At 50.8% G+C, this 22554-nt stretch overlaps 1 protein-coding gene across 6 annotated transcripts in view; it reads right to left on the bottom strand.

Moving 5' to 3' along the window:
* Positions 1–22554, bottom strand: part of RGS3 (regulator of G protein signaling 3) — a 52752-nt gene that overhangs the window by 5080 nt on the left and 25118 nt on the right. For 3 of the 6 annotated variants that reach the window (XM_066610777.1, XM_066610778.1, XM_066610779.1), the window contains 5 exons: positions 20719–20830; positions 19847–19890; positions 16381–16509; positions 7650–8315; positions 2988–3064 (listed from right to left, as the gene is read on the bottom strand). In XM_066610777.1, the coding sequence (XP_066466874.1) occupies positions 2988–3064; positions 7650–8315; positions 16381–16509; positions 19847–19890; positions 20719–20830 (1028 nt within the window). Of the gene's footprint in view, positions 1–245; positions 2962–2987; positions 3065–7649; positions 8316–12179; positions 12437–16380; positions 16510–19846; positions 19891–20718; positions 20831–22554 lie in introns of those variants that run through there. The other 3 variants (XM_066610781.1, XM_066610782.1, XM_066610783.1) reach the window with 3 other exon arrangements.

The raw sequence follows: 22554 nt of genomic DNA, 5'->3' as shown, positions 1-22554 counted from the left end.
CTGAGACAAGGATAAATGGACCCCAAGCCTCGACAGTCAAGGCACTCTGCAGCCGCTCAGGCAAGCCTTGAAAACAAGTCCCATTTCCTATCCCCAGCATTCCCGCTGCCTGTTCCCACATTTAAACACACCTACTGAACTTGGAGCCAGGCGACATACCCCTGAGCAGGTGCACACTGCCTTTCTATCGCCCATGTGGCTGCACCTGGGGATCAGGCTCGAGCCTGAAACTCACAGAAACCTACTCTTTCATGGTGTGCCGCCTCTGTAGATTGACAATGACACCACTGCCGACAAGACGGGACCCCGGAGGTGGCGCCCCGAGTAGGATCTCTGCATGGAACTCCACGGGCTGGGGCTTTGCAGGATCCCGAAAGAAGGGCATGGCTGGCTGCAGGAGGAGGAAATCAGTCTTTCCCTGCCTGGCTCTCTCCTGGCCTGGCAGCCTCTGCTGCAGCTGCAGACTCTAAGCCCAGCCCAGGCCAGCCCAGCTCAGCCCGCCCCCTTGGAAGGGGGAGAGGCTGCACGTGTGTGACTCAGGCAAGGCTCCTATTTCTGGCTGGCAGACCCAAAACTGGAAAGCTATTTATAGAGCTCAGTGGGAATGATGGGGAGCGAAGGGTTAAGCAGGGAGGGAAGACAAGCATCAATGGAATCACTGCTCCTAGAGATGAAGGAACAGCAGCCTCTACTGGTGGACTGGTCAGGGACTGGCTAAATACTCTCTCTTTAAGAATGTTATTATTACAGCATTCTAAAGAAGGGAGTGAGGCTCAATCTGATGTGTGGAAATTTGGATGGAGGGAGAGTTTCCATGCATGCTCGGAAGCACTCTTGCCACGTGCTAAAAATTGCCAGCTTCCCCTTTGCCCAGAGCTCCTATGTCACTCACACTTAACACAACATTCAGGGAAACACACACACACACACACAGCTATTGCCACAGCTTGGAAAGGCAGGAAAAGCATTGTCCATTTAGAAGTCAGAGCACCAACTTAAAGGTATTTACTCAGAAGGATATCTGGCTGAATGTGAGGAGGTTTAGCCCCAGGTAAGAAGGACCATGAATACTATGGTGCAGTATCCAAGTGTGTCAAGCCTCCCCATAAGGATGAAGATGCTGTCTCAACCCCGCAAGGTGCATCAGGCCCTAAGGTTGGCCTTCATCTCCCCCACTTTGGGAGTGAGGGAAAGGGACATTTCCTTCACAGAAGCGCCACTCAACACCCCCCACAATGCTTACAACACAGATCACCAGCTAGGCTCAAGCCCTTCAGTGTACTTTTGGTAGAAATTCCAACTACTGCATAGATACCTACAAAGCTCAAGACGTACTCCAAGCAGCAGACAGACAGACACTCACCAACCCACATTTGGAATAGAACTGAACCAACACACAGCAAGCACCAGACACCCACCCACATGTGGACCAACCCACAGAAAAGAGGCACCTACCCCATCTCCTCCGCCCAAAACCACAGCAGGGAAAAAAATGTATTTAAGATACACAGTATCGTTCTGAAGACATATTTTCTTGAAGCCTCGCTTTAGGCTCCTTCCTCCCCAGCACCTAGTTATTTTCAGTGCCACCAAACAAGTGAAACAATGTGGTTAATAATGAGAGTGCCCCTGGGAACGTGCAGAATGCTTCCCCCCAGCAAAAAAAACACCCACACTGAACAGCCCCAGCTGAACCTAACACCCCTTTCAGATTTAAGAGAAGGGCTTCCAGTCCTCTGGCATTCCTCAGCCCCGGGACTAACACAATTATTTGCAAGGCCTCTTTTAAGGACAAGACCCTCTCCCCTTTTTGCAGGTCACGGACTGGGGTCTCAGCCCGCCCCTCCCTGGGTCTGATCCCAGAGGCTCATCATTACCTCTCCAGGTACCATCCCGAGACGCCCCGGACTGCAGAATACATCTCAGGGTGCAGCAGCTGGAGGGGCTCCTTAAACACCCGGGCAAAGCTACCTGCTCACATTCACACGTGCAAAAAAAAACCCCCGCCAGCAAAGCTGCCCCACTCGCCTCTGCAGCTTAAATAGCGCAGTCCTGCTGCTGCTCCCCGCCCAGCAGCAAATCCGCGTGGAAACAGCGACACCCAGCGGCAGAACCTCGCTACAGCCACACAGGTCTACGAAGGGAAGGGCAGAAGCTGCATGCCCTTTTCTTGCTTCCACAACTGGGAATGCTTATTTCTTTGGGTTCTTTTGGGGTTTTTGAGGCTTCTTCTTTGGGGTTGAGGCTGAGCTCTGGGGCCCTTTTTTATTCTTTTGACTGTACAATGTTGGCTAAAAGCAGCATTTAATTGTAACATGATGGCTAAAAGCAAGAAAACAGGCATTATGCATTTTGACTTGGAAAAAAGGTTTAGTCCACACTATGGGACTAAGATAGCATCCGAAGGTCGCCAGTTCGAGGCCACCGGCACCGTGCGACCTTGAAGCAGCTGACAAGCTGAAGCCGAGCTATTCCATCTGCTCTGAGCGTGGGAGGATGGAGGCCAGAATGTGCGGCCAGATCAAGAAAGAAACATCTGAATGTTGTGGTTCTTGAAAGACAGAACCTTCTTTCAATTGTAAAAATCCCTACTGGGATTTAAATAAGCCTGCCTATGTAAACCACCTTGAATAAAGTCTTGAATAAAGACCAAGAAAGGCGGTATATAAATACCTGTATGTATGTATGTATGGGAAGGACTGTATTGACTGTGAATGAGGGAGCCTTCTTTGGCATTTTTGAAAATACTTCCCCCATTATACAGTCCTTGCAAGCAGAAAACTAGCATACCACAACCCTCTGATGCACCAACACTGTCGTTTAAGGTCACATCTTGATACAGGGGGGAACGTTCAAAACCAGCATCTCCCAATGGCTGTCTGGAGCGGTACAGTCTTTGCTACCACTTCAGGATTCAGAAATTTGACAAAAACCGGGGGTGGGCGTGACATTTAAAACTCCAAATAAATGCCCACCCAAACACTTACAAGTTCTTGTTCGCTTTCTGGCGGGCAGCCCTGGCTCCGTGATCACAGGCGCACCCCGGATCTAGCAAATGCTGCTGCTGCAGAGGGGGGAGAAAACAAAAGGCGAGAGGAGTCATATTTAAACTTAAATTCTTCAAGCCCAACCCAATTCTAGCTTGTTGCTTCCTGCACCCAAGAGCTGCATACAGGAGGAATCTGCATAGACAAAGTATAGATTTACACCTGAGTTTACTGCAGGTCAGCTCCGAAACTGGCCAGAACAGTCCAGGCAACGAATGAACACTCCCATTTTACAGGCGAAAAAGACTGATGCTGAGAGGGACATCATTAACACAAGGCCAGTCACTCAAGGGACTGGTAAAAAATTATTTACCATTTTAGCCAGTTGTATCAGTGCTCTTAAGCATAAAGTTGCATCTTTTATACGCTGAGGATCCGAGATACACAACTTGCTCATGAATGAGTCATGTAAGCATGAGGAGGACTGCGTCCTTTTTGTTGTCTGACCAGGACTCGGAAACCCTGGCTGATGTACTGCAAATACTCAGTACAGTAGAATTACAGAACATTAGAAGTGGAAGGGTCATCTAGTCCAAGCCCCTCGCTCAGTGTAGGCCACCCTACAAGACCCCTTCCATGCCCCTTCTACCTGTCAACCTCTTCAATCTTCTACCTGTCCACATTCACCCTCTTCGATTCCACGGCAGGTGAGAAGTTTAAAAACGACATCTGCCAGATGGGAGCACAGGCTGAAACCACCAGGCAGCACCAGTGGCCACTGAAAAAGTCCTGCACGGTCTCAAAGGAAGCCACTTTGCAAGACAGGTGCATCCAAACTGGCGTCGCCAATCTCAATGTTGTGAGCATACAATTTGTTGCAGGAGCTCACGTATGGAACTATTGAGTTTTCATTATTACTTCAGGAAAGCAAAGAAGACCAGGGCTATAGTCATGGGGTGGTAGAGGCTGTGGAGGTTTGGATCCCTTTGATATATTCCGGGGGGGGGGGGGAGGAATCTCCAGCCGTCGATTTCAGAGCCTCAGCCTGCCAAAATGAATTCTTTTCCACTTGGAAAAGTATCACTAATCAACGTCACTGAGCACATGAGTGTGGTGGGTAAATGTGCAGCTTTGCCCTACACAGGTTTCCTCAAAAGCAAACTGCATTCGGTGGTACCCTGCTCCCAAGGAAGCATAGCCAGGATTGCAGAAGGCAAAATAATTTCCTTCTTTTAACGTTTTGCAAAGAGGATAGGAAGGGCTGGTTGAGAAGCCTTTTCAGCCCTCTGCTTTTGCAGCCCGGGGCCTGGGCTCCACCGTGGGAACCTGCTCCCCCAGCCAAGAAAGCCTGCTCTCAGGGGCTTCCTTCCCCAGTAGGCGAGGCTTCCGGAGTTGAAGGGCCTGGGCGCCCTCCCTCCCGGGCAGACACGTCCCTCTGCAGCTAGCCCCAAACACATTTCCTCCCATTGTTGAAGGGAGGGGGGAAACTCTCGGCCCTTCAAGCAGGCAGTAGCTGAGGAGTCCCAGGCTGAAACACAAGACATCTCCATGCCGCTGAGAGAGAGAGAGAGAGAGAGAGAGAGAGGCTGCAGGATGCAGGCTCGCGACTGCCAGATTGGATCATTCTGTACATGGTCCATTCAGTATTGGCAGATCTCAGGTTTTCAGCCAATTTTGGAGGGCCCTCTTCAGCCCTCTGGGTGAGTGGCCCTGTCTCCAGTCACCTTCTGCCTTCTTCGCCACTTCTCCCCTGCCCACTGAAAACTGTGGCTACATTCCTGGCACAGGGGCTCCCACTGGCCAAGAAGGAGAGGAGGAGAAGGAGGCAGACTTTGGGGGCCAATTGTCCACTCTGTGACACCACCTGATCCCACCTTGTGACATCGCAGACTAGTATCCTCACCTTCTTGCATTCCATGGTGGGCCACCAGACTGGGCCCTGTGCCTCCCTTGAACTCACTGTGCCATCCCCAGCTGAAAAGCTTTCCCCACAGCCTGTCAGGAACAGCCACAGCTATTCTCAAAATGACCAGGAGGGGGCAGACAGCACACATCATTAACCCATCGTACACTTCGAGGAAAACTATTGACAGGAGCACTGATGTGGCAGCCAGGAGCTCCTGCATTGTGTGGCTCATGGAATTCTTTTGGTCCTGGCCTGTTCTGCCTTTTATAGTGGCTGAACAGCTATGGCTTTAGCTGCAAAATCAAGATATCGAGTCTTCCTGCCACTTTTATTTCCATCACCAGAATGACCTTTCTCTGCTTAATGACTGTGATGATACAACCTTGCTCAGAGACTGCATTGCACACCGCCGATTCAGTCAAACAACAAATGACTCGGACAAATCATTCCCCCCCCCCACCCGCAAGTTGATGACACAATTCAGGCTGAGGGGAACAAACACCATTCAGCCATACTTCCTGTGGGGCCACATCCTCAACAGTCACATTTGGCTGCAGGAACGGGTCGTGAGCTGTCTGCCTTCACCTGCTCCCTGTGTCCACCGGAGGACAGAACTGGGTCACAAGGACTCTGCAGGTAGGTTGCCCAGGAAAAAAAAGCAGCACCCATCTGTTTGGAGAGTAAATGGCAAAGAGCCCCATCTGTAATTCAGGGGACAGGGCAAAGGCATTGGCCAGCCTCAACCCCACCAGCAAGTCAGATATATACGAGCTTCCAGCCAAAGTTTTCATGGGCCCCCGAGCATCAGCAGAGGGACCTTCTTCCACAGCAATGAAAAAATCAGGCAACCTGGAGATCCCAACCCAGAGATGCTCAACCTTGCATCCCCTTGGGCTCCCAAGGCAAGCTGGTATCTCCTCATTACTGGAAGCTAAAAGGCAAGATGTGTTGGATTTTTAATGCTGTAATACTCCTCTGGGAGATCAGAAAGGAGGAAGGAGGTTATTTAATCTTCCAGTCAAGGCGTTAGAACACCAAGAGCCCTGCTAGATCAGGGACCATCAAATTCAACACCCTGCTTCCCTCCTCCTCCTCCATGGATTTGTCTAATGCCCCCCTTTTAGCCCTCTAATCTAATGGCCAACACCCTGTGGGTTCCATAAACCAACTACGCATTATGTTTAAAAATGCATGTATTTTCCATTTGTCAATCCTAAATCTACCACTCATCAGATTCACAAAGCGACACCTCCCCAACCCTGGCTAGTTCTAGTCTTTGAAAGAAGGAGAAAAACGTTTCCTTAATCCCGTTTTATTCACACCACGCATAAAGAGGGTGAGAAGGTTGAAAGCTCCTTCCCATCAGCAGGCAAGAGGCTGGCAACAGGAAAAAAAGAGCTGCAAAGGGTGGAGGGAATCCAGGTGAAGGGGGAAGGCTGCCACCAAGAGGGGAAAGGCTTGTATCCCAAGAAGCTACTGCCTGAAGGACCAGAGGCAACAGTGGCCACGTAGTCTCTCTGCAAGGTGGGGCAGGACATGACATTCCCAGATGGGAAGAGGAAGTAGCTGGCTCCCTGGCGCAGGCAGAGGAAACAGGCAAGGCAATATTGGCAGTTCTGAGGGGGGGGGGAAGGGGCTCTCAGAGGGTAAGCACAAGGCACTCTTTTCCCTTCCAAGGAAATTCAGCATGCAGTAATTACTGCATCTGACTCAGACATAAAGCAGGTAAAAGAACAAGTGCTATCTTTGATCAGCCTGGCCTGTGTATGAATACAAGCATCGAAATGTCCAAGCCTTGCAGTGCTCTTTCCTGGGGAAAGGATGAAGACCGCTTTCTGTAAAATGCGGCAGCTAAGATGGACTGCCAACAGGGAACATTTGGTTTGCACCCTTGTGTTCTCCTCATTCAGGAAAGACATGGAGGAGTTCAGGCACCCTATTGGGAAGATCCCACAATTTGATTTGATCAGAATCTCACCAGCCTTTAGCTGCAGGAGTTGTGTTCAGCCCCAAGGCACAACCCTGACATAACAGTGTGCCCCGGGACACGTGCAGAGTACATTTTCATTGCTGCTGAGGAATCACGATGTACAAATACATCTGGAATTCAGAGTTCAACAACAGCAACAATAGGGAGAACTATGTGCCAGGGCCAGAAGGGAGCCCCAGGAGGTTGCTTTGCCCGTTCTGGATTTTCTCAGGAAAGGGCAACAATCCCAAGAGGGCTGTAGCTGAGGGCTACACAGGATCCTGAAGACAATACAAAGCAAGACAGGTTGCAAGTTCGACTTCATACTGAGATGGGAAACCCACATTTTTTTTCAGCTCTGTCTTCGCAGATTGAAAATTCAGACACTTCTTCAGAAAAATGGGGAGCAGAGATTCCCAGGGCTTTGCACATCTCCTCCTCTTTGAGGCCCAGTGACTGTCTGATCTCTTGGCTCTGAGTCAAGTATGCCAATTATAAATATTTATAATTCTACCCCCCCCCCCCATCAGCCAAGTTACATATGCTTTGATTCAGGAAGTATCTAAACCAAAATAGAAACATTTGATTTGAACAACTGAAACTTGCCTTTGTTTCCTCGTTGATTTCAATCATGGCTTTAAATTGCCTTGGTTGGAATCGGACCGCCTCACTGACGGAAGCAGGGTACTGCTAGCACCCTGCTCCGCTGTCAAATTTGAGGCACACTTGCAACTGTCCAAGCCAGCCACCCACGCCCCATTCCCCGCTGGCAATCTGGTCCGTATACCTTCCGGTGTCCAGCAAAGAAAAGGCCGAGCTGGTGGACGGAGCCCCCGTCTTTGCAGAGCTGTTTCTTGAGGGTCTTGGGGGATGGCAGGGTCCAGGTGGCAGCAGGGCCTGGCCCCTCAGCGTAGTTCAGGCTGGTGTCGGAGGTAAAGCAGTGGCCACCCCGGGAGTCCTGGAGGAGGCTGCCCTCACTGTGCGTGCGTCGCCGCAGAGAGTTCTGCACACTCAGCCGGCAGGGAGGCTCACAGACTGGCGCCCCGACCATGCTGCAGCGCTTTCCCTCACCACGGCTTAGGCAGGGTTCGTCACTGTCCTCTTCCTCCTCCTCCTCTTCGTCCTCCTCCTCATCTTCATCTTCCTCCTCGTCCTCCTTCTCCTCCTCCGGATCTGCCAAGCTGCCAAGCTCCAGCACATCCTGAGTGCTCTCCAGCCGTAGTTTGGGGATCGTGAAGGGTGTGGGGGTGCCCTGGGGCTCTTCTTCCACTTCCTTGCATCCCACAGGGCTTGTCCTCTTGTCCCCTTCTGTAGGGGCCTCCTGGGTCTCCGTCATGGCCTCCTCCGGTGCCCCCTTCCCTGACTCCTCTGTCCCAAGGCAGGCAACTCCACTAGTCCCATCCTCTCCTACGGAGGGCACTGCCCTTGGACCCTGAGCCTCGGGTTCAAGCATCTAGCAGGAGAGAGAAGGAGAAAAGGGGAAAGGGTCAATCACATGCCAGGAATGGGGACAAAGGATTCCAGCATCCCAAAGAAGGGAGGATAACAGAAGGGTTCACATCTTAAGAACAAAAAAACCAGTGCTGGGCAGGGTCATTTCCAGCAGGCATCCTCATATGGGTGAAAACTAGGGCGCCTAGGATGGGATGCAGAAAATTCAGCTTTGCTTATATTTCAACCACAGCAGCGAACATCAAACTGAGAGGTGAATGATACTGGGAGGGACCCCAGCCCCTTCTCAGAGCTACAATCCCTGGGGTCCACTGTTCAGAAATCACACCAGTCAATCTACCTTAGGTTCTGGTTTATATCTGTAGCACACAACACAGCTTTTTGGCATGCATCACAGTTGTGCTGGTTTTATTGTAAGGGCGGTACCGATGGCCTGCATGGCATTATCTGGGTACATTTGGCACCCCAGTCCCTAACCCGAGAAACTTCCAACTTAAATTTACGATGCAGTTGGGGTGGGGAAGAAACAGAAATAACTAAGGGAGAAACAAGGATAACTTTTCTGGTGGCAGCAAAGACCGTGTGGCCAAATTTAATTAGCACACAGCTCCGGGGACTCTCGACAGCCAAACCCAAGGGGCTTGTTCTCCATGCCAGCTACCAGGCAAGGTGGTCAAGGTGGAAGATTTGTCCAAGGTGTGGCTGTTTTTGTAAACAACAATGCCAATTAGCAGCCACTGTAGAAACTTGGACAATTACGTGAGAAGTCAAGTTTCCGTTTAAAGGTAAGCAGCAATTCCTGATGGATCACATATAATGAGAACACAAATGTGCCTGTGTGTACACACACACACACACACACCATGCAACAGGACCACAATAAAGAACGGAAACAGATCTTAACTAGAGCAATGACAGCTAGAGAACCGATACAACAGAGAACCAAACCAAAAGTTTGCCAGAGCAAAAACTGGTTTTTAAGATTCCTGTAGAACAGCAACAAGGTGGAAACAGTCCTGATCTCACTTGGGAGGAGGTTCCACAGGTTGGGCACCACAATTGTGTTGGACCCTGTTGAGAGTTGCAGCCTATTGTGGGCCCAGTGGTGACAGCACCCACAACAAGTCCTTCCTGGGTAACTTTAGTAGGAGGCAGACCAAATCATACAGAGGGGAGGAAGAACTCTCAAGGGACCAGGCCCCAGCCTCTTAGGGCTTCAATCACTAGCAATTTGAATTTTGCCTGGGACTGCTCAGACGGTCAATGAAGGTGGTCCCACAAGAGCGTGACATGCCCATGACTTCTGGCGCCAGCTAACAGCCTATAGGCTGCATTTGGCACGGGCTGAAGCTTCCAGGCAGTCTCCAGGGGCAGCCCTACACACAGCACACTATAGGAGTCCAGCTGTTGCACACATGAGAGGAACCCCAGACAGGTCTGGGGAGCAAGGCCAGGCCCAGGAGCGCCTCCCCAAAGCTGCAAACCTGCTCCTTCCTGGTGAGCGCAACCACTTCCAGAACAGGCCGACGCCTCTCCACCGGGGCAACAGTTCTTTCGACAAACAATTCCTCCGTTTTGTCCAGATTAAATTTCAGTTGTTTCCCCCATCTCTCCCACAGAATGAAGCCCCCCCCCCCAAAAAAAAAGAGTTGGCTTCCCTGCCTTATAACATCCTACTTTACCCTTCCTATCATAGCAAACAACAGTGCAAAACAGATTTTAAAAAAACACACAAAATCACACAAGCTAATCCAAAACGACACACCAGGGTGAGTTAAAAATTATACAGCCAAGGAACTCCAAGCTGGCTGGAACAGCATGGTTCGCAGGCCAGGACGGCACATGGCCAAGGAGGAGGAGAATGACACAAGCCAGGCACCGATGCACTTCACAGGTGCTTCTGTGGTACAGTCCCTTCCGGAATGACAACTCCCTGGTTCACATTAGTGCACACAGCTTGTCATTTCGTGCCAAAAACTAACATAAAGGTACAAACCACGAATGAGGACTCTAACCCTGTATATAAACACTTCTTTGGGTTTCTCATAGTCCGTGGGAGAGGAAATATCCTCTCAACCTGCCACTGGAAGCTTCCTCCTGTCAACATCAGACAGGCTTAACAGGAAATGAACAGGCTCCTCTAAGACCAAAAGCGTTTTTTCTCCAAATTAAATTAAATCCCTCGCAAATTCAATCAAAGGACCCAACAAGGGCAAGACTCACAAGGCTGCTCAATGCCGACAACAGCCTCAGGGGTCCACTGCTTGGTTCCTTGTCTACTTCAAGTCAGATGCCAACACCGGGCACAGCTCCAGCACTTATTACATTAGGGGCACTGGGGCTCAAACCGAACCCCTCTCCCCTAATTCTAGGCGTCCGTTAGTGGGATGGAATCCTGTGCTCTGGGATGTAGCAACGGTTACAAGCTTAGGCAGCTCTTGAAAGGGGAAAAAACAAATACATGGAGGAGGAAGGAGAGGTATTTCACTGGCTGTTACTCATGATGGCTAAGTGGAACCTCCAAGCTCAGGAGCAGTATATCTCTAATCACCAGCTACCAGGGACCAACAATGAGGGGGGGGAGCTATTCCCTCCACACATCCCTTTTGGGCTTCCTGTATGCATCTGATAGACCTTTGGTCTCATCCTGCAGCTATTTTTATGTACTGACATTGCCTGTATTCACTCAGTAGACATGCTCAGAGAGACACTTTCCTTTCCAGCTAGCCTACAGGCCTGGAAATCACCCCAGCCTGGAAGCCAGGTTGAAGGTTGGTCCCTCTTGTTGAGCATGCTCCAGTGAGAAGCCCACAAGCAAAGCCCAGAACACAACAGCTGCCTTCCTGCTTGTCCCATGCATTTGACACTGATACAGACTGCCTCTGAACATGGAGCTCACATTCTATCATGGCCAGCTGCCATTGATGGATAGACCCTATGTGCAACAGAACCCTCTCTTTTGACAGTGGGGGTGGGTCTCCCTGGGCTCCAGTCATTTGCTCTAATAGGCTGGTGTCACCCAGACGCAAGGAACAGCCGGCTTTTGTCTTCCCCCTCCTCTTCCTCCCAGTCTCTCCGCCATTCCTTCCGTAATTCAATAAGGTTGGCCTGCTCCTTGTTTCTGCCCTGATGCTAGCATGACCAACTTAAACAAACAGATGCAATCAACTTTAATATGCCCCAAATTCTTGCAAGACACGTCAGCGGTTTCTTTATCAGATGGCAAGCAGTCACGGGATTGCGAATGACGGGGGACAGGGAGGAATCTGGGACAGAATCCCAGAAACGGGAGAGGTGTTGCCGAGTGGTTGGCACAGGGTGATATTGGCCATGATGAGTGCTTACACTCCTCCAACGCACACGGTGGTGTGCCTACCCTCACGGGAAGTTTCAGGGCACCTGCAGGCGGCATCACAAACCCTTCACCTGTCTGTGCAGCAGATGCAGGGACTGTCTGTCTGTTTCACCAATTTACACAGGGCAAGGTTTGGTGTGACAGAAGAATCTACATCCTATGAAGAAGCTGTCTGCCCATTCTGCATTCTTTCTCCCACGGTATAGGATCTTTCTCAAGTATGTTGAGCTACAGTCATGCATAAGACACATGGAAGCAAGGAAGGAAGGAAAACAGTCGGGGGGCCTTGGTTTTCTAGCCCACTACAATTTGTAGTCACCATCGATCCCCTCTCCCCCTCAATCTGCTGACAGCCTGAAAGAGAGACGGGTTCTGGGCTTATTTACAGTGGAAGAAAATAAGAAAAGCAGAAGTCCCCTGAAACTTTTGGCCTTCTTCAAACCACAGTGCAAATGAGAGAAGACCCCCCCCCCATTCCTGCATCTCCTCCAGGTCTCCTGGAATACTCACCTACCCAGGTGGTGGCCTTGGAAAGGTGCTCACAAGGAAGCCCCAAGCAACGGGCACGGCAGCCCAGTCACTCGCACCCTAGACGGCCACCCACGGCAACAGGACTCCAGTGCAAAGCTCTGGCTGCAGCCAGCCGATCCTTCTACGGTTATGAACAGCAGGGACGCTGCACGACGCAGGACGCTGCTCCCCAGATAGTGATCCTCAGAGCCCATCATGCTATTTCTGGCTCTGTTGGAGCTCCCTGGAGCTTCTTGTACCTGACAATAAGGAGGGTGGCGGGGGGGGGGGGGGAGAAATGACCTTCACAATAACAGGAAAATACGTGCTGGCTCTGCTGCCACTCGGACCAGCTTTTTCCAGGGCTCCCTCTCCTGGCAGGCCAGGGATGGAAGAAAGCATGGGTTGGGCGACACTCTCAGAAGAACCTTAAGCCTGGATCCAAGCCACACACTTATGAAAGACTAGAAACGGACTCCTGGAAAAACAAGTTTCCCTGTGATAACACCACAAAGCGTGAGCCAAAGGCATTATGAAGACTTGTGCAAGACTTCTGTATATTTGTCCCTTTCTTAAAGACTTTACCTGGTACTGTGCATGCAGATCCATAACATGTTTCCGTGACTATTTTAATGATATTGTGTGTGTGTGTGTGTGTGTGTGTGTGTAACTTACATGTCCAGGAGCAGTATATCCAGGGGCATATTAGCCCCCTGTGACAAACAATGGGATAGGGCTCTTGCCTTCTTGTGCCATGCTTGCGAGTCTCCTAGACAAGACTGTGGACTAGATGGCCCTTTGGTTTACAGGTATGGCCTCAAGAGTAGGTGAGCTAGAGAGAGGTTGATCCACCTGGTGTGGAATTGACCAAGACTGCCGATTTTCGTTGAGCCAAGCAGACTCTCTCCAGACATCTCCTGTGAATTTCTGAAGCTAACAGAAGGGGAAACGAGGGGGCAACAGGAAGCCAACTGAAGAGCAAGCCTGATTAACAGGAGCTGGTTTTTAAACTGGCAACTCTCAAAGTTGGGCTAATCTTCTCCGAGGCTGGCAGCTATTCCAGATTCCTTGCCTCCTCTTGCTGTTTACCCAGCACTCAGCTCAGATTGCCACCCTTCTCATTCTTAAACTCCTTGTTCAGTGCCAGCTCAAGTGCCAATCACAGAACGGACTCACCTGCTATTCAGAGAGGGCTGCACTGTAAATAAGTCTCCAATGCAGGAAGCAAGGAGAGTTGGTCAGGCTCCAACATGCCTCACCGGCACACCGGGAGTGAGCAGCGAGAGCCTTTCCCTACCCTTGGGAGTCTGGGGACGTAAACACCTTGCTGCCAGAGCAGGTGGCCACACCACATCATGGACACCTGGTGACTTCCCTTTGCAACACAGGCAAAGTCGCGCAAAATATCAAATCTTTCCGCGAGCGCAAGGAAGGCTGGTTATGGAACAGGGACCTCACGTTGCAGCTGCCCAAGGGAGGAGATTTGGGGCGCCATCAGAATGGAGGTCAGCTGTCAGTTACCTCCTGCTCCATTTTCTTAAGTGACTTTAGCTGTGTGGCCATACACTGTGCATTCTGCAAAACAGGCATGGAGCGCATAGGAAGCAGCCTTATCCTCAGTGCTCCATCTAGCTCTGTCAACACTGGCTGGCAGCAGCTCTCCAGGGTTTCAGAGAGGGGTCTTTCCCAGTCCCACCTGGAGATGCTGCCAGGGCCTCCCAAGTAACTCAGGACACACTGAATTCCCCCAGAGGGGGAACAATAAAAGAGGAACGTGAACAGACTCTGCCAACGACAGCGATGGCCCTGCTAGCGTGGCAGGCCAACTCACCTGCATAACTCAGACCTGAGCAAATGACGTTTCTCAAATGGAAAAGCAGTGTAAATACACACGCCCCCTGCAACCTGTGCGCTCAAACCTGCACCACAGACACGCCTCCCCTTTGCAATTCCCAACCCTTGTCCTAAGTGCAAAAAGCCAGCATACCCACCAGAGCGTCTGGCCCCTTACTGGAAGAGGCAGCCAGAGAAGCAAGTACAGGAGATGCCAAGTCCAGGCTTCATGGTGAACCTGCGATCTCCAGGGCCACCACTTGGCTCCGTTTGGTTCCTGATCTTCTCAGGAAAGAGCTGGGTGGACAAGTGGGTGCGGCTGGTGCCAGGCGTCCACCTAGCTGGGCAGCAACAGGGGGCAAAGGGCTGCGCCTGACAGGTTTTGGTCTGCCAGAGGAAAGTGAGCCTGCGCAGAGCTGACGGATGCCTGCTTGCCGGCTCTGCTCCTCACTCTGTGCACTGAGCATCTATGCTTGACTGCAGGAGAACTGAGCTCGCCTGAGATTTTATTGTCCTCACTAAATCACATCATCATTGGATTAAGCGCCAGTTAGGACTTTTGCCAGAAAGCAGCCAATTCAAATTACCCTCATAACTCCAGATGCCAAATTGATCTTGGGCTGGACAGAGGCAGGCACAGCGAGCTCCTGCCCTCGTTCCCGGGAACAAAAGCAAGGCTTTCAGAGCGAGACCGGCCTTCAGGAAACAAAACCCGCATGTCGCTCCAGGCCGCGGGGGTTCCAGTGGCACCAGTTCCCTCCAGACGGAAAAAATGAGCATGTGTATGTCCCGCAGGGTGGAGCCACTTGCAACCAGTTTGCAGCACATGGCTGTGCAGCAAGTGAACTGGAAGGGGGGAGGAAGGAGCAGCAATGACACCTGTTTGCCCAGCTCCAGTGCCTAAAAAAACCTGGGCAGAGAAACGGGAAGCGCGAGGCTCCCCTTGCAGATTTTGGTCTGGTCTCCGTGCCAGGACATGCTTTGCCTGTTAAATTTCTGCATGCCTTACAAAGCGGCATGACAGGCAGAAATGCAAAGGGTGAGTCTCCGTGGCAGGAGATGCTCTAGCTGCTCATTTCTGTCTGAGGGCAAGTGTTAAAAGCGCAAGAGCCCTGCTGCAAAAAGGATCAGCAACAAACAAACAAAAAGCCCTGAAAGGAGGAGGTGCAGTTTTATCAGACACAGAAGCCCCAAAATACCATCCCCAGAACACACCACAGGAAGCGGGATGCTTTTGGAGGAAGCGGGAGCAGCATTGATGATCAGTTCTTTTTCCCACCCTATGGAAAATCATTGGCCTTTCCTCCTTACTCACAAGCCTAGTAAAAACAGTCAGGGAGCAATCCTAACCAACTTTCTGGCACCTAGGAAAGGAAACAAACATTGCCTTACCTTGAGGAGGCCTCTGTGACTGTCGTCCCCCCCCCCCAATTGCAGGATGCAGCACATGCCCCACTGGCACAGCTATGCATGCGCTGGAAAGTTGGTTAGAACTGTGCCCTCAGATCCTTAAACAAAAAGCTATCACTCAGTGCTAGAAGCAGACAACTTGTGCGCTCTGCTCTTCCCCAAGCAACGGGTGGGGTGGTGGTGGTGGTGAAACAGGAAATCAGTTTGCTTTTGGCTGAACCTTTTTGCCTTTGTGCATGTGTGTTTGTTAACATTCATGGAGGAAAGGTCCAAGAACAGCGCAAAAGAACCTCTACGTATAGTGATATTCTACCTCTCAGTAGCAGGTACTTTGTGCCCTGCTTGTAGCTTTCCTGGAGGCACCTGGTTGGCCAACACAGGAAGCTGCGCTAAAGTTTCTTTAGGTCTCAGCCGGCAGGGTGCTTCTTATCTTCTTACAATTATACTTGTAAGCACCAAGAAGCAAGCAGACAGCAGTCTCTGTGAAACAGCACCTGTTCCTCCCAAAGAACATACACACCCTGCAAGGAACCTTCTTCAGCCTTGCTTGTTTCTCACGTGTTGGTCACACTGCATCCTCCCCGAAACCATTTTCTCTCTGCCCCCCCCCACTCCACTGCAGACACTGATCTCAGCCCCACCTTGGGATGTGTGTGTGTGTGATGAGCCACTGATGAACCATTTCCTAACCATCAGTGCCCACGAAAGAACCATCAGCAGTGTCACTAACCATTTGCAAGTCATCCAGAATACCAGAGAGGGGCTGCTTTAACAGCCATTATGCCAGTTTCTGATCACAATATCCTCAGAAGCAAACCAGCAAGCCTGGAACTAGCTGCCCAATCAGTTAAAATCCACCCTCATCCAGCCATTCAGTTGATGGATCAACCAGTTGGTTCACTGTAGAAGCGTTGGGGCTGCCTACAAGGGCAGAGACAACTCCCAGTGTCCTCCTTACCTTGCTCTCAGCTGGAGGCGCAGACGGGGTGGCGGTTTGCTGCTTTGAGATGTTATCCATCAAGCACCAGCAGACTCGCTTCTTCTGCTCGTGGGAGTGGGCCTCCAAGCTGACAATGCACTCCAACTTCTGGCACACAAGGAAAACACAAACGGGTTAGCAGGCTCTGTCAGGCAATGGGAGCGTCAGAGCCAAGGAGTCATTGCCAATTCCCTAAGCCAACCTTCCCCCGACTGCAACGCACAGGCACCGGTTACATACCCTCCAGCATTTCACAAAGAGGAACATGCTTGCAGTGATACCCCGATTCCTACACTGAGGAATCACTCCCCACTGCTTTTGTACATAGCTGACAGCTCTGCTCTGCCATCTGTGTGCTGAATTAGTTTACTCTCCAATTGCCAGCCTTCCACCAATTTAAACAGCAGGAAGGGCGGGGTGTTTACACTTTGGGCTAAAGGCAGATGAGAAAAAGATAAATTGTCCTATAGTACAATAGATTATGAATGAAGTGGGGGGGGGGAGGCAAAAAGAGAGAGAGAGAGAGAGAGAGAGAGATTTACCAGGAACAGGGACCAGAAGATTAGGACTGTCCAGGGTTAACAGGGCAAGTTGGTGCATACATGGTTATGTATGGTTATGACAACCTGTTCTCCCCAATGCCAAAGTGCAGCTTAAGATCCATGCTACTGCCAGGATAGTGAACAAGCAAGCAACACTCACAGAGAACTGCATTCTGGTAGGGGAGGAAACCTCAAGTCTCAGGGGCGCTACAAGACCTTGGAACTGCCCTTGAACTCCAGCAACTTCCACAGAGACACAGCAAGGTGTTGTACCTTTTCCTCCCCCTCCCCACATTTTTTGCACAACGCCGCCAAGTTTATCAGAGTGTGTGTGTGTGTGTGTGTGTATCCCTCTGGCATTGCTTGAAAACAACAAGAACAGACAGACAAAATCTTACCTGCCTCAAAGAAGAGTTCACAGCTCACGGAAAAGGAAGCACATATGTGCTGGGAACATTTTAAGAGCAACACGGGTGGGACTGGCACACCGCTTTTAAGGACTGGAGTGGACGGCAAGGACTCCATGCAGTATGTGAAAGGTATGCCTTTATTTGTTTGCTCCGGACCTCTCCACAACACTTGTGGCTCAGGATGGCAGAAGAGAGTGGTTTACTGGAAATTGATTCAGGCTAACAAGGCATACAACGTAGCTGGGATGAGGGGGGAACAAAACTGGCAGTACTAGGAGTGGAGCTAATATGCCATTTGCACAGCCCGCAAGAATGACCCCCAAGAGGCAGCCGGAGAGACATTTCCAAGCGCTCTCCATCAAGAGCAGATCAGAAGCCCGTCTCCTAATCCCTCAGCCCTCACCACAGCTAATGGAATTAACGGCTTGCATCAATTTGATTAGGCCTGGCCAAGAGGAACACTACACAGACTAACTGCTGGGAAAGGAGAGCACTCTGACGGAGGCTTCAGATATGATGCTTCTTCCCCACAAAGATGCACGCAACTTTCCCCACTCCACCCAACCCCACTCAGATCAGTGAGAAGCACCGTGTGGTCCAAACACCTGCCCTTATCCTTCAAGGAAGGGACTCGCCTGGGAGCTGAAAATGACCAGATAAAGGCTGGCAGAAAGCCACTTGTCAGTGTCACACACACCTGCATTGAGTACCAAGTCACGCCTTTGGTCTAAGTAACCCAGCACTGCATACTCTGACTGGCAGTCGCTCTCCAAAGACTTAGGCCAGCTGCAGAGACCCTTCTGACTGCAGATGCCAGGGGTGGAACTAGGGGCCTTGGCATGTCAAGCAGGTGCCTGGCATGAGGGCGGGGAGGTTTTTTTTCCAAGGCCTGATTCCTAGCACTGGTTACGCACCCTCCAAAATTTCAGAAAGAGGACCGTGCTTGCACTCACAGACCACCCTTTGCTTGGCAAACAAACAATTTTTTTTCCTGAGTTACAATTGGGAGAAGGTTCTGTTTCCACTCTTACAAACCAATAACATTGTAAGATGGGTGATAGTGAGAGTGATCTGCCCCTCCGAGGGGCTCACTCCTTGCATGAATCACTAGGAGTGGCTTGTGACTGGGAGGAAGCATGCCACTGAAGGATGAGTCATGCAGAGCTGGAACAAGCAGGCACTTCAGAGGAGCGACAATTCCTCTGCACTGGGAATGACAAAATAATTCCATCCAGAGCAGTGACGGAACCATGTGCCCTACCGAGATGCACAGGCAGCCTCCTCGGTGGATGCAGACGCTGGACTTGCAGGGAAGTCTTTAATGATTTGAGTAGTTTGTTGGGACAAGCTGGGGATGATCTTGCAGCTCACTCGCCTGCCTTGGGCCACAGCTTGAGAGTTGTACTGTTCAGCAAAATACCAACGTCTGCCGGGTCTCATTCAAACAGCACGTCCCAGTGGTCTGAAGCCGACAGGTTCTGTCCACAGGGCCAGATGTCCAGATGGGGCAGGAGCTATTTAGGGTGCCTTGCTCCATCTCCTAGCTCCACTGATGCAAAGGCCTCAGTTCGTCTCTCTGCAAGGAGCTACACCCAAGGAGGTGGCATTTCTTCCATGTTACTTCCCCAAGCCAAGGCTGTTTATTGTTCAGTACGCAAGGGTGCCCCCTGCTGGGGAGCAAGCCACACTGCAGTGCTGTCATTCTACCATATGCTCTTGAGACACAGCAGGCTGAGAAGGCCAAAGGTTGTTTTTTTTTCAGTGCCAATATTAGGTTGCTGGAGGCCCTGGTCAAAATCTTGAACCATAAGGTGCTCTCCTGCATCCCCACTACCCACTACTGCTGATATTGATACTGAGAATATCCTCCCAACCAAGTGGGTCTTCTGAGGGGTACAGGTCCTTGGTCAGGGCTTGACTGGGCCAACTGCTGACTCCACCATTCTGCCTGCCCCTTTTCGAGCTCTACCATCTCCCCCTTGAGGTGCGGCAGAACCGGACACCGAATTCCCACACTGGCTGCCCCAGAGATCAGTACTGGGGCATCACAAATCCCTGTATTCTTGACCCCTTCCCTACTGACCCCTGGCATGCAATTTGCTTTCTCTACCACTGCCATGCACAGGGTTGGCATAGTCACAGAGCTCTCTGCCACAACCCCAAGATCTCTTTCCTGGCTCGTCACCCCATCAGACAGCTCAGACCTAGCTGTAAGTTAGGGTTGGGAACATTCAAACAGGAAAGAAGGCCCTTCATTCAGCACTGTCTCTTATCCTCTTAGGAACTGCTGCAATCTGTAAGAGGGTGAGGCATTTGGGAGAAGTTTTCTCCCACAAGGAAGGAGAAGGATTCCTCAAACAAGGACTATTACCTTCTCTTCTCTCTGTTTTCTGCTGGTATCTCTCCTGCCTGCCCCATGACATAATTCAGGAGAAGCAAGTTGACAGGCAGAACATTTATGACAGAGGACAGTGCGCCATGTGCGATGCTCACCTCAGCCAGGTAGAGGATGCAGAATTTCAGATTATCAGAGGAACCTGCAAGAGGTTAAAGAAAAAAATTATCTGTTTTAGAATGCTGATTCTAAAAGCAAAATGATTTTTTTGCCCCTGACTCATTAACTAATTGTGTCTCTTTTTTCTCATCTGCTTTGGTTTTTGCTAGCAAGGCAAATAACACAAAATGAAGAGCTTCTTGACCCTCAGATCCCCAAAGCAATGGCTCCCTATACTATCCGTGCAATCTGAGGAGTTGTGACTGACAAGCGACGTCAAATGGAGGACAGGTCTAGCAATGGCTGTTAGTAGTGAGCTCTAAATTGTGCCTCAGTGCTCAGAGACAGTCTCCTGAACGCCAATTTCTGGAAAGCAACAGTAGGAAAGAGATGCTTGTGGGTTTCCCAGAGGCATCTGCTGGGCCACCTTGGGACACTGGATTCCTTGAGCTTTTGACCAGCAGGGCTCTTCTCTACTATCAACAGTAGCTATTCAAGTGGCAGGGTAGCTCTTGAGCACCAGGTACTTGGGGCAAACAAGGGAAGGGCATCATGTTCAGGAGGCATCTGTTTGGCCACTGTGGAAAACAGGACACTGGACTAGATGGTATGGCACAGCAAGGCTTCCCCTTATATTCTTTTTTGGCCATGAGAGTTGGGCATGAGTTTCACATGCCGAGGGGAGTAGCCAATGCTAGAGGCACAATATGTCACTCCAGCACCTGGGCCAGTGATGTCACGACGTCACGCAATGTCATGACATCACGTAACGTCGTGACATTGCTGTCCCTGTTCTCCACAGGCGGGGCACGGTTGGCTTCGCCCTGTCCAGGCTCCTGGAGGGAGCAGCCCTTGCCGTGGTTAGACTCACCTTCCTGCAGCCGGACATCGTGCAAGTAAAGGGGGTTCCGGAGGACACTGCACCGCCCCGGCTCGTCCTCTTGTGTGAAGAGCAACAGATCAGAGTAGATGAAGACGGTCACCTGTGCGAGATGGGAAATAAATTGGATTCACAGGGTTGGAAGGAACCAAAATGAACACGGCTGATAGGCAGAGGACTCCAAGCGCTTCATGGCTGTCATTTAAAACCCTGATACATTCTGAGTTCTAGTCCCTTCTCCATCCCAGAAGCAGGCATGGAGTGAAAGGCTCTTATTTCCCAAGTGGATGAAGAACAGGGTGGCTGCCTGACAAACTGAGAGGACAAGAAAACGCTGGAAGCAGTGTTGGCCCATCCATGAGGCAGATTGAGGCAGCTGCCCCAGGCAGAAGGTTGGCGGGGGTGCCCACTTCTGAGTGCCTACAGAATGGTAAGAAATGGCGGGGAGAGGATATGCTTGAGTTCACCACTCTCCTTTCCTCAGCACTTCCTCTTTCACACAGTCTGCCTCTTCCTGTTCCAGTTCAGGAGGAGCAAAGGCTGGTACACCGGGGGGGGGGGGGAAAGGAGGCAGCATGTCGATGGCTAGCCCCACCTGAAAGTCATACAACAGAGCTGCCCATGTCACAATGCCCTTATGCAATACATTTGGAAGTTCTGGTTGGACCCATCTCAAAAGGGAAATGGTCGTTACTAGAAATGACAGTGAAAAGGGCTAGAAAAGGGCTGTGAAAGTCAGCAAGGGACCTAGACTGCCATGCCATCCCTGCAAGGAAAGGCTACGACGTTTAGACTTTTAACTTGGTGGGAGGAGCCAACTAAGGGGGCAAGAGAGAGATCTAAAAACTTATGCATGGAGTCGGGAACAAGGATAAAGGGAAGTTTTTCACTCCCTCTCATGGCACTGGATGAACACAGAGACATCCGTTGAAACGGACTGGCAGGCGATTCTGGACAGAGAAGGAAAAACGTCATTTCACAGAACCGGTTTATGGCGTTTGTCTGACTTTGAAAGGGGATTGGACAAATGCGTGGAGGAGGCAGGAGACCAGGGGTTATCCCCTGCGCTGCTGCTCCTCAGAGGAACTGAATACAAGTTTGGCAGGAGCTGACTGTTCCCTTCATACCATGCTTGAAATTGGTTGGGCAGCAAGATGCTAGACTTCTGGTCTGAGTTCTTTGTACTGTATATTCATATAGGCTCTTTTAAAAAGTAGTTTGTTGGAGGAGATTATTTCTGATGGTCAGAATCCAAAGGTCTTCCTCCCATGAAATCTGCTGCCGTCAACTCCTGGATGCACAGCATTCTGTTAACCCAACTGGCCCTTTTCCTATCATAGGATGACACATTCCTTTTTCCACCCCAATATATTTGGAAGGTGGTACCGTTGTCCATCTGTGTTCCCGCCCCACAGGGACCTCTGGCTTCTCAAAAAGCAAACCGTTGGAGGCCTCGTGCCAAGCAAACATTTCTGCTACGACTCAGATCCGGAAACCCAGGACCCACATTTCGGAAGGTCGTGAGTGTGGGAACTGCAATCAGGTCTAGACAGGATGTGATCAAAGGCAAGCGCAAGGATTCGGAGGAAGGACCAGTCCTGGCATGGCTCCACATGCTTCGCAGCCGCCTCACTGCGTTTTCTTTGCATTTCCTTATCTGTTTACATAACAGTGTAATTGATTTTCACCTTGCTTCTTATCAGAGCTCTCAAAATGGCCTCCGAAAAATGTAAGAGGTGACAGCGTCACCACAGTAAACATCCTTGATCTCACTCCAGGAATCTGCAGTGTGTGTCACAGCCAAAGTGGCAAGAAGGCAGGGCCCCC

Source organism: Tiliqua scincoides, chromosome 16 (genome assembly GCF_035046505.1).
Source record: "Tiliqua scincoides isolate rTilSci1 chromosome 16, rTilSci1.hap2, whole genome shotgun sequence".
Taxonomy (NCBI): Eukaryota; Metazoa; Chordata; class Lepidosauria; order Squamata; family Scincidae; genus Tiliqua; species Tiliqua scincoides.
This window is presented reverse-complemented; position numbering and strand designations above follow the sequence as displayed.